The sequence below is a fragment of the Tachysurus vachellii genome, chromosome 15 (genome assembly GCF_030014155.1).
Source record: "Tachysurus vachellii isolate PV-2020 chromosome 15, HZAU_Pvac_v1, whole genome shotgun sequence".
Classification (NCBI taxonomy): domain Eukaryota; kingdom Metazoa; phylum Chordata; class Actinopteri; order Siluriformes; family Bagridae; genus Tachysurus; species Tachysurus vachellii.
The window spans coordinates 6,200,853-6,213,108 of NC_083474.1; the positions used below are offsets into that span (position 1 = coordinate 6,200,853).

Sequence of the window (12,256 nt, forward strand, 5' to 3'; positions counted from 1 at the left end):
CTTGGGTATTTGTCTAAAACTCAAAAAAAAAAACAAAAAAAAAAAACCCAACAACAAAAAAAAAAAGAACCCACATCGACTAAGATACATTTGCTTTTAACATCATCTCTACAGGTACGATCTGTATATCCATAACCACTCATATAGTGGAGGTAAAATCATTAGAAAAAAAAAAATAATAATAATAATAATTATAATAAAAAAAGTCCAGACGTCATTTGGCTCTACCACACTTTAAATGTGGAGAAAGTTCTGCAGATAAAAAAAAGAAAAAAAGAAAAGGAGTTGTGAAAGAAAAAAAAAAAAAAAAAAAAAAAAAAAAAAAAAAAAAACACACACGATGAAATGCCACAGAGATGTCTGTTGGTCAAAACCATCAACAAACAATTGCTTCTCGTTTTTTTTTTTTTTTTTTTTTTTAAATCTTGTAAGAATCCCTTTTAAAATCCAGGCATAAGGTGTAGAAAACCTCTGACGACCGTCTGACGACTGTACAGCTGAGATGAATATACATCCTAGAAAGAAAAGTATATAAAATAAAAAAAAAAAAGGCTTGAAGTTTCCCTGGCGTGAACGCTTGACCTTTTATTTCTTCTTTTTTAATGTCCTCGTACGACTTTAGTTCATGAACTGCGTGTAGCCTTCTGCTCCTGTTACGATCACGTCCATCCAGATCCGCATGGCCTCTGCAGACGGAGCCACCACGTAGTACAGTCTGTCGTGGGTCTTCACGCAGAAGGTCAGGGAGGGGTTTGGACTCTGACAGCAAGACACAAAAGAGAAATAAGCCGCGAGAGAAAATCACTGAGCATCTGTTATGGTTTTAATAATAAAACTTATCTGCTAGCATCACTCTGATTGACGTTCCTGCATGCGGGTCAACACGGCTAATTCCGCTTCGGGTTTAAATAGAAGTTAATATTGCTAGTCAGAACACTGTTGGTGCTGAACATCTCCTCACTGGTTTAAAAACAAATGCTGTTCAGTTTATTTATGGTACATGATTTGGAAATTTGAGCATTAATCATTCGTCCTTTTTGAATCCCATTTTTTCGAGCGCTGTCAGATATCAGTTGTGTCAGTCAGCTTTGTGCTCGCGTCTTCATCTGCGATCATTTAAAGACTTCGCCGGGAAGGAATTAGTGTCGAGTCTGTAATGAACTCAGAAATGACGTTGACCTATTACTTCCTCAGTAGCTCCTGGTTGCTTAAAATCACTCGATTACAAATTGTTGCAGAAATGACATTATTTACATTATATAATGTCCAGTGACACCCAAATGAAGATGAGGTTCCCTTCTGAGTCTGGATCCTCTCAAGGTTTCTTCCTCATTTCTACCTCAGACTTGTTCATTAAGGATTAATCTTAGAGGTGTTGAGAAGTTTTCCATAACATAAATGGCAGCTGTAATTCAAACCACAGGTTGATGTAAATGCTCTAAACTGCTGCTGTCATTTGTTTCCAACCAACACATCATTACTTCCACTCTACAGAACTGAACACTGCTCTGCGCTGGTCTGTGTACACTGATGTATTAGTGCCTCCTTCTTTTTGCACAAGTTTTTACACATGTAAAACAGTGTTAATTTACTTGGTTAAGTTTCATGTAGCTCTGCATTTTTTGTAACACCCAGAGTCCTGAAGGAACATCGTTTCATTTCACTATGTACTGCAGCCGCTATATATGGCGATATTAAAATAACAATATATTTGTTTGACTTGACCGACTCTTGACTAGTGCGCTTGTTTGAATGTCACTGTTTCTATAGTAACAGCTACAGAGAAGTGACAGATACACAACATAATATCTAAGAGATTTTGAATCCGTTTAATATTAATCTCTCTCTCTTCATATCATATTTCTATCTATCTATCTATCTATCTATCTATCTATCTATCTATCTATCTATCTATCTATCTATCTATCTATCTATCTATAAAATGAATATCGAATTGATGATACGGTGACATTTTCTGTAAGGGTTTATTTAACATTTATGAACAATGTTTATTTAACGTTTAAGAATAAGGAGTCTTGGGTGTCAGTATATTGCAGCAGCCTTCCACACAGTTTTCCACCTCAGGAGCGTCTTCAGGAAAGAGGACACGCATTTTGACGCTTCTCTCCAATTTAACAAGCAGAGTTTTTTTCTCCTGATGAATATTTTTAGAGAGAAATTGCAGAGATGCTGCTGAGGGAACGACTCTTTGGTTATAGGAACTAACCTGTTTTACGGACAACCAACACATCGAACATGACTACAAATGGATCAAACGTATAAAGAGGCGTTCGTTATTAAAAGAAAAAAAGGTTTATAAGTGGAATAAACCCTTTGGATATGCTGTTAAAGAAAAATAATAAATTTCAGCTTATGTGGCAACGGTTAAATTCCACATCACACCACCGGGTCGTCGCTAAAGCAGTAAAACATAAGGAGGAAAAATGTCCACGGTAACAATAGTGTACATGCTTAATACGTACAGAATGAACAGCTTGTCCCATAATGTCTCGTTCTTTACGTTTCAAACATGTAAAATATTGTTACTGAAGACAATTTTCTCCTTAAAATTTTACGGCATGCCATTCAGGATCCTGAACTGTCTTGGCAGACATTTCTGGGCAGCGTTTCGAGGCTTTTCTCCTGAAAATAATGGCAATCCAATTCCAAAAGACAGCATAAGACAGTTGTCTTCCAAGGCTCATTATTTTGGCCAAATTTGAAGGAAGCACTGCATATATGCTACTCGGTGAAGGCAATCTCACTATTCTGTTCATGAGAGTTTCATAAAAATTTGGAAGAAAAAAGAAAAGAAAAAAAAAAAAAAGGGAGAGAGAGAGAGAGAGAGAGAGAGAGAGAGAGAGAGAAAAAATAGTGGTCAGGATTGACATTGTGCATAATTTTCCACCTCCGAGAACAATTAATACACAAGCAATCTTGGGTAATATTAAAATATTAGACAATAATCATGATTGAAGAAAAAAAAAAAAAAAAAAAAAGAAATCCAAATAAACTTAGAAATCCAGAAAAAAAAACATTTAATATAAACAAATACACACAGACAATAATTCACATATGCAGTTAGTATGATGCACACAGTTATTCACACACACACACACACACACCACTGTGAAACTGACGAGGCAGCAGTTCAGAAATGTGCTGAAGGTAAATAGATCAGATTATCAAAAAAATATATTTTATATGTATGCATGTATAATATTTAAAATATTTTCCTCCTTTTTTTTTTTTATTCGGCACCATGCAATCTGTCCGACCCTAAAGCCTTCAACACCAGAACCTGAAACAAGCACGATCACCCCGAGGTCCAGTCTGTGACTAATTCACATTGACGAGGATTAAAGGGCAAAAGAATATATAATTCAGTTCAGCTTTGTCTGCGAGCAAAAGGAGGCTTGACTGCATGCAGGACGTGTCCGGAAATACGTACACTTGTCAAGTTCAGGGTGAAAAATCCTTTCTGTTGGAACAGAATGGTCAGAAGAGAAAGTTGAAGAGACCAAGAAAAAAAAAACAAAAAAACAAAGCCACTCAAAGATGCTAAAAAAAAAAAAGCACTGGGCAACAAATTTATGGAAAGTAAATGAAAGAAATGAAATAAGGATGAAAGAGGAAAAAAAAAAAGGCAGCAATTACACAGAGGATGGCAGTGTGAACGCGCAGTGTGTGTGTGTGTGTGTGTGTGTGTGTGTGTGTGTGTAGCTTTGATACAGAGAGCGAGATTCAGCTGCAAATCTGTGCTTAATTGGATGAGTTACCTTCGTTGCACTGCGTAAATGGTCGTAGTAAACTTCCTCAATGGCCTGGAAATAGATTACTCCTTTCAGCTTGCTCTCATGCTTGTCTGTGAACAGGACAGACATAACAAAGTGAGAGAAAAAAACAAACAAAAGAAAATCGAAATAACGTTTTGTTCAAATTCTCCCGTCTTTTTCTGCATCTTGTGATAAATACACTGGTTATTGAAAATAAATAAAATTCACAATTATTAGTGCTATAACATTAGGAGATTTTTTTTTTAGAGTTATATAGTTATGGAAAGTCTCGTCGGGGGATTTGTGTGTGTGTGTGTGTGTGTGTGTGTGTGTGTGTATGTACAGAAGGGATGGCAAATTAGAGATGAAAGTCATGTGACAAACTTGAATTGCCCTTTGAGTTTAGTTATTATCATCATCATTATTATTATTACTATTATATTTTGCATTTACTATTCATTTTAAAAAACATATTTAATTGAAAAAAAAATTTTCTCACAGCCTCAGGGGAATAAAATGTTTAATTTCATAAATGATTGTTTTATTTTTCCTAAGAGAAACTAGTCGTAAATTGTTCGTAGTGTTAAAAATCAGTTCCTGCATCATTCCACTTAGGATCATTTTGAACATGCTTCATTTGGAAGGGAGAAAAAAAAAAAACAAGGGGTAAAAACTAGACTGCCCTTAGAGGCAGCGATATGGGAGGCAGCAATCCAGCGCTGTTATTGAGTTTGCGCCATCTTTTTTGCCTGTGTAACCATTAGGGGTAGAAACCGCTATCCCTGCTGAGCACGACGGTTGAGTGTGAAACAGAATTTCCACAGCATTGCGCTCGATTTCATCAGCATCATACAGAACGCGGACGAGCTGCTGGATATTTGTATGCCTCGAGCTATCCCGAGGCTATCGGAAACCACAGCAGCCTTCCCCGAGCTAAAGCCGCCGCTAATTACTGCATCCCCCCACGCTAGCTTCACTACGCCAGGACTGAGCTCTTGAGAAAGATGTCTTATAATTCATCTAAGAAATCAACTGGAAAAAAAAAAATAAAAAAAAATCTAAATGCTGTAAAATACTGTAAATCTTTCGTTCATTTATTTCACTTTTTTGGGCTTAATTTGGTTCCTTCCTCTACTCTTCTGCTTCTACTTTCGCTGCCAAGTCGAATTTCTTGTAAGTGATATCTTACTTGGCCAATAAAATGGATTCAGTTAAGGATTGTAGGCTCTCATCATCCAGGCTGCTTTTACACTTAGGGCTCGGGTGCAGAGCTGAACACTTACCGGCGTAGTAGGAGAAGGTGCGTTTAAGGCGATCGAAGACGAACCAGCGTTTCTTCCACGATTTAATCTTTCCACCCATCTTGACCAGGTAGCCCTTACACATCTTTTCTGTCAGGATGATGTGATAGCAGGTCTCCACATTGTGACCCGATGACTCGACATGCGAGCGCAGGTCAAACTCCTCTTTGCGGATGGGCAGGTAGCGCGTCATGGGTCGAGCCTTTGAGCGCAAGATAAAGAAAAAAAATCAATTTTTAAGACGGCAACCTCGACATCGCTTTATCTGACAGATCGTCGAACATCTAGGGATTTGAACTTCATTCTCCATCTAAACAAATAAATCATGATGAATAAATGGCACGGCTCAGCTTGCGGCTCTGCGTTATATAAAAGACATTTTGTTTGTGTATAAACTGAAGTGTCTGAGGACACGGACTACAGGCGGCAAATCCTCAAAGCCGTCTTTCCCCAAGGCGTCAGACTCCTCACTACAAACCCGAACAGAGGTTTAAAGTCTCTGCCACAGTCTTTCACACCGAGCGCTGTTGCTATAGCTGTCACGGTCACTTAATGCTGTGAAACCGGTGATTAGAGGAAATTTCCATAAAATATACTGTGTGCATTTTTACTTGAATTTTTAGTGACAAAGGAATAAGAATGTTTACAGAATTTATATTATGTAGGTCTTGCACACGCACATGCTCACATACACATACACGTATGCACACACACGTATGCACACACACAGCCAACAGCCCAAAAAGTACTCAAGAACATATGTAATTCTAGGACACACACACAAATTAATTAATATACACATACTATGAATATACTTGTATCAAACATGCGTGTATGCACACACACACACACACAAACAAAACAAGTATATTCATATTATCTTTGTGTGTGTAATTTTCCTTGTTTTCTTAGTTTTTTTCTCTTTGTATGGCTAAAGTCTACATCACATCAGTGTTCTCTGTATGTCCTTTTACACTGCTATAGATTTAATCGATTTCCACTGTGTGTGTGTGTGTGTGTGTGTGTGTGTGTGTGTGTGTACAAAAAATTTTTCTCCGAAATGTGAAATACTGAGATTTTACCAAATACTGGGCCAATATTTCTACAGTAATATCAATAGCTACAGTAATATATTATGAATATTCTAAAGAAACACTGCCCCCCACACACACAAACACACACACACACACAAACACACACAAAACCAGTGATACATTAAAGTTTTTGCGGCAAAAATATAAACAAAGGAAAAGACGCCCTCAAGCTAGCCGACTACCTGCGATCCTCTTATGGGGTTTCAGGAGCAAGCAGAGCTCTCAGTCCTCAGTCACTATTAAAGCTCTACACTATATCACTTGTTAGTCAGTAGAATAACAGTTAGTTAGTTGCTATAATTTACTGCCATGTCAGCTACTGAGGCTATTCTCATGGCAAGAACGGTTAATAAGAACTAAAATAACCTAAAATCACAAAGAAATAAATATAGACAAATATAGACCAGTAGAATAACAAATCACAGGTATATTGTGTTTTGTTATCTGTGACTCCAGACAATGGATGGTTTACAGTATGTGGATGATTTGATCATTCATTCATTTTCTACCGCTTATCATTTTCTACACACACTCATTCACTCACAAACTCACACACTACGGACAATTTATCCAGAGATGCCAATCAACCTACCATGCATGTCTTTGGACCGGGGGAGGAAACCGGAGTACCCGGAGGAAACCCCCGAGGCACAGGGAGAACATGCAAACTCCACACACACAAGGCGGAGGGGGGGAATCGAACCCCCAACCCTGGAGGTGTGAGGCGAACGTGCTAACCACTAAGCCACCGTGCCCCCTATGATTTGATCAATCATTTTATATTATATATGAATATATTATTACTACTATTAAAAAGAACTTTGTTTCAGCAGCTTGCTTTTAAATATCGAAAGACGTAATGCATTAGTAACGTGTACATGAAGGTAGATATTTTTAATCCCTTCTCATAAGGACATATTACTGGCAGCCTCAAACTTCCCACTTCATAAAAATCTAGGTAGTGTTGAATTAAAATACATTTTTCTTTTGCATACATGGCCACCAGAAGAAATTCTACGATATTCTAACCTCATTTCTCTGCAACTTAGTAGAAAGTTTATTAAGAAATGTATTAAGTATGAAATAGTAATCAGTCGCAACATTCGGTAAACATATGCTGCTGGGAATTACATTGCATCCCCTGCTTGGATCTGGCTGAGAAACGCTGATACAATATTGACGGTCACATTACAGGTAGCTGCTTACAGACGCTGTACAAATCTTACACGAGGATTTCATTAACTCGTGCTCCCGAGTGCACGATGTCATGTGGGGCGACTACAAAACAATGACATAATCTCAGTAAGGTGCGCTGGTCATTTCCGCCGCAGGATATTATCCAAACAAATAGGTAAATGTGACCTTGTTATTCACGCGAACACTTCACTGACCCATCGCATCAAAACACACTCGTTCAATATACGCCATGTCTACAACACCAACCGTATCGAATGTTTATGTTTACTTTTATTCAGTCAATTGCTGTTTTTACACACTACACTTCAATACCTCATCAAACTGCTGCTATTGCAGAAGTGTAGATACGTTTCAATAGAACCGTCTTGTTCAGATGGATTCTTTATCTGAATCTTTAACTTAATAACGTACAGTATGGTGATACGCTGGTGATTAAAACGAATCGAGGCAACAATCATGTATCTGAGTTCATTCAGTAGAACTAGGGATTCATTTTAAATGGCCTATTAGTGATTAAATGATTATTTAAACAAGACGGCAATGAAAAGCATTCATAAACTAATGTGTGAATTATTTAGCAACTTAAAATAAAAATCTGATCCCAGATGATCAATCAAAGGTAATTCAATTGAATTGTCTGGTATCACAGCAGACACAACGGTATTGTCAAAATTCGTACACTGTCGGTATTGTACACAATTCGTACATTCGTCCTGTTGTGGGATTGTGTTTGATATTTTCTTTCAGTGTATTGTCTGTGGATCCATGACTTTGTACCTAATCCTATCTGCGGCGTAACGTTCACCTCACCTGAGAAAAGTTCTTTGCTCTCATCTTCACCTCCTTCTCGATGAGCTGCTGCCGGTGCACCGTCTCCTCCTGCAGCCTCTTCTCTGCCTCCTCCCTCCTCTTCCTCTCCTCCTCTAGCAGCTGTTTACGTGCCTGGCTCTCTCGCTCCTGCAGTAAACACACAAAGTAGGAAGCACCAGGAGAATTTAGTAACTCGTTGTTTCCTTTGTTACACCATTACGTCAATCTTCATTCGCGTAGACGGATTTTCGAGCTCGTCTACTCCTACCTTAGACTCCAGGAGTCTGGCCTTCTCCAGATGAGCCTCCTTTAGAAGCTTCTCCATCTCTTCGATTTTCAGCGCATCCATCCCGCTTGCACTGGATCACAGAAGCACACAGGTTTCTTTTAATCCACATGGTACTAATTTAAACAAACGATTACTGTAGCTTCAGTCTGCCTGAAAAGCGTCAGAGCAGCTCGGGACATAATCACGGAGAAACAGAAGTCATTAGGTGTCAGGAATTTGTTATAATATACTATAATATTGTACTATAATAATACAACAATGTAAAAAATAAAAAAAAATCATATGATCTGTAATAAAAATCTGATAAAAAAAAATATTAGGACTGTAGTATAACTACAAATAATGCAACAGATAATAAATACAGCAGTACAAGTAATTAAAATGAAATATGTAGGAAAAATGTAGCTACAAATCATTATATATGAGTGTAAAGTATATATGTGAAAATAAACAGCATTTAAACAGAGTTAGCGCCTGTGACAAGAAGCTTCTGTTTGCTTTGCAATGTTATTCCCAGAGTGTCAGTGTCCAGGATGGGAAAGAGGAAAGGTCTGCAATGATGCGCTGGATATCTCTTAATGCTTGACTTGTACATGTCTTGGATAGACAGTAAGCTACACATTATCTTTTATTTTCCCCTTAAAGAAGAAGTGATGACGCGCTGCAGTTTGCGCCTGGCCTCTGAGCAGAAGCAGCACCAAACCAGACAATTATAGAGAAGGTTAGGATGGACTTGGCGATGGCTGTGGACCACTACTGCCTGGGGGAAGAGTGGATTTTTTTTGTATGGTTTGTTTTTCAGCTGGCTCAGACTTTGCTGAGCTTTTTTGTGATGATGCAGGTAGCATTTTTCTCAGGGTAAAGGTTACATGACTTGACAGGCCAGAGGAATGATTGCTCAATTGCTGTTTTCTCAAATCGATAGTCTTATCCTGTGGTTTTTGGGTGTTCACGTCCAGGTTATTGTGACTGTACCAGATTCATGTGTGTGTACGGATTTCTCTGTGAATGTGTCGAGCCTGATGGACGGCTCATTAAAGGTGCAGACGTTGCTGTATAGGAAAAAGGAAAGAAGGGAAGAAGGATAGCACGGATCTCTGGGGTGTAGCAGTGCTGAATTATAGCGCCTGACATTTTTTTGCTATGCTGTCTGTCTGTCTGTCTGTCTGTCTATCTGTGATCCACTTGCAGATAGAGTTTGGCAGATCGAGTTGGTTTCTTGTCCAGCAGCTCTGGAACGATCATGTCGAAAGGCCGAGCTGAAGTCAACAAATAAAATCCTTACATGTTCTGGGTGTCAACAAAACACCGGCTCAGATTTAATCCACCATCGACTGATCTGTCGGTTGTGACAGGAAACTGCGGAAGTGGTTTGTTAAAACAGAAGCTGCTGAAATCTTTATTACAGATGTTTTAACACCGCTACACAGAAAGACCAGCTCAAGGAAAAAAAAAGGAAGTAATTTTTTAGGATATATAGATATATATATAGGAGCTCCAAATGCTGTTAGAGTAAGTGAACTAATAAAGCTAGCTAGCACCACTTATGTAGTAGCGGTGCAAAAAAATTTACATGGCCTTAGGATAAAATTAAGTACAAATTTAATCAACAAGACAATTAGAGTGTTTGCTTTCACAGATGTTTCGTCATTATTACACGTAATAAAATGCTAAGATATTAATAGAAAAAAAAATCATTAAAAAGTTTTTAGGATTTTTTTTCTTCCCTCAAGGGAGTCGAACAAAAAAGAAAACTTTGTGCTTTTTTTTTGGATTCCTTTAAATCTGGTTTTCTGTTCATTTTGCCTCATGTCCTATGGACAGTTACCTTGCTGCAATATGCATTCAATTTTGCCCTTTTTTAATAAATTGTAACAGACACTTGAGGTGTTTTTTTTTCACTCTGAAAATAAAGATCATTTTTATTTTTTTATACTTTAGACTTGCTGAATGTGTGGTAATGTATTTGGCTGTAAATGCCAGATGTTGTATGGTGATAATGTGATAGTGTGAATGTTGTAAAAACAATAAGAAAGTAAAATGCTAAATTATACAAAACGTGTAATCTTGAGATCTACATATGACATCAAATCTTATTCAATGGCTTTTTAAATTTAGAAACGTGATGGCAATTTGGATTCTGTTTATAAAATGCATTTTTTTGAGAACAGACGTTGTTACAAAGCAATGTAACAGCTTGTAGACACTCCGACACACAGCGTCATTAAAGCAATTAAACACATTAAACTCATTATTCTAACCTGGACATGTTATCTGGTGAGCAGGCGGAGTTGTTGCTGGTGGACACGCTGGTGTCGATGCTGTCCGAGCTCTCCAGACTGAGCGTGTCGTAGTTGTCCTCTCCAGCAGAGGGTGCTGTGTGGTGCAGGATGGAGTGATGGACCAACGGAGGTGCTGGAGAGCTGCTGAGCTGTGTGTGGGAGCCGTGCAGCGCCTCCCACTGGCACTGAGCCTCTGCTGCAGCCTTCTGCTTCAGCTCGGCCAGACGACGCCGCTGCTCCTCTATCACCTGCTGACCTGGAGAGCGAGAGAGAGAGAGAGAGAGAGAGAGAGAGAGAGAGAGAAGGAGGAAAAGAAAAAGGGAAAGAAAGTGGGAAAGAGAAAGAGGGAAGGAGGAAAAGAGAAAGGAAGAGAGAGGGGGAAGAGAGAGACACAAAGGGTGAGAAAAAAATAGAGAGAGAGAGAGAGAGAGAGAGAGAGAGAGAGACAGAGAGAGAGAGAGACAGAGAGAGACAGAGAAAGAGATAGAGACAGAGAGAGAAAGAGATAGAGACAGAGAGAGAGAGAGAGGAAAAGAAAAAGGGAAAGAAAGTGGGAAAGAGAAAGGGGGAAGGAGGAAAAGAGAAAGGAAAAGAGAGGGGGAAGAGAGAGACACAAAGGGTGAGAAAAAAAATAGAGAGAGAGAGAGAGAGAGAGAGAGAGAGAGAGAGAGAGAGAGAGAGAGACAGAGAGAGAGACAGAGAGAGAAAGAGAGAGAGACAGAGAGAGAGAGAGAGAGAGAGAGAGAGAGAGAGAGAGAGAGAGGAAAAGAAAAAGGGAAAGAAAGTGGGAAAGAGAAAGGGGGAAGGAGGAAAAGAGAAAGGAAAAGAGAGGGGGAAGAGAGAGACACAAAGGGTGAGAAAAAAAAAATAGAGGAGAGAGAGGGAGAGAGAGAGATGCAAAAGGAAGCAGAATGGACAGATTTGGACATTAAGTGTGAGACAATATGGAGGATGAGAGTGACAGTATGGTTATTTTTTCCTACATCACAGCTCTGTATTCTGTGAGGTGAAGACATAGAACACTAACATGGTTTAACATGGTCACTTATTCCGCTCACTAACCTGCGGCAGTGATGAAATTAGAAAGAGGAGATTCAGCATTTTATCAGAAATACTGAGCCATTTGAAAGATGTTGCAGATTCCAAGAGGCACATTGCACATTTTTGTGTCATAAATGTAACAAAAAGAACATTTGAGATTTCTTCATCAACAGATAACAGTCACACACCTAGTACAAAAACACAGACACTGACATACTCTCACTCTCTCTCCCACACACACACACACATCCTCTCTCTGTATCTCATGCCCATGTACTGTACACAAACGCTCACTCTCAAACACACATACACACACACTCTCTCACTCACATACGCTGTCTCACTCACACACGCTGTCTCACTCACACACGCTGTCTCACTCACACACGCTGTCTCACTCACACACGCTGTCTCACTCACACACAGTGTTGTTATAAAGTACTAGAAAGCAATACTTGAGTAAAAG

At 38.9% G+C, this 12,256-nt stretch overlaps 1 protein-coding gene across 5 annotated transcripts in view; it reads right to left on the reverse strand.

The window, feature by feature from the left end:
• Nucleotides 1–334: 334 nt before the first annotated feature.
• Nucleotides 335–12,256, reverse strand: part of phldb1b (pleckstrin homology-like domain, family B, member 1b) — an 82,664-nt gene continuing 70,742 nt past the window's right edge. For 3 of the 5 annotated variants that reach the window (XM_060888381.1, XM_060888382.1, XM_060888380.1), the window contains 6 exons: nt 10,729–11,005; nt 8,447–8,537; nt 8,179–8,325; nt 5,060–5,279; nt 3,780–3,865; nt 336–759 (listed from right to left, as the gene is read on the reverse strand). In XM_060888381.1, the coding sequence (XP_060744364.1) occupies nt 619–759; nt 3,780–3,865; nt 5,060–5,279; nt 8,179–8,325; nt 8,447–8,537; nt 10,729–11,005 (962 nt within the window). In that variant the 3' untranslated portion in view covers nt 336–618. Of the gene's footprint in view, nt 760–3,779; nt 3,866–5,059; nt 5,280–8,178; nt 8,326–8,446; nt 8,538–10,728; nt 11,006–12,256 lie in introns of all 5 variants that reach the window. The other 2 variants (XM_060888384.1, XM_060888383.1) reach the window with 2 other exon arrangements.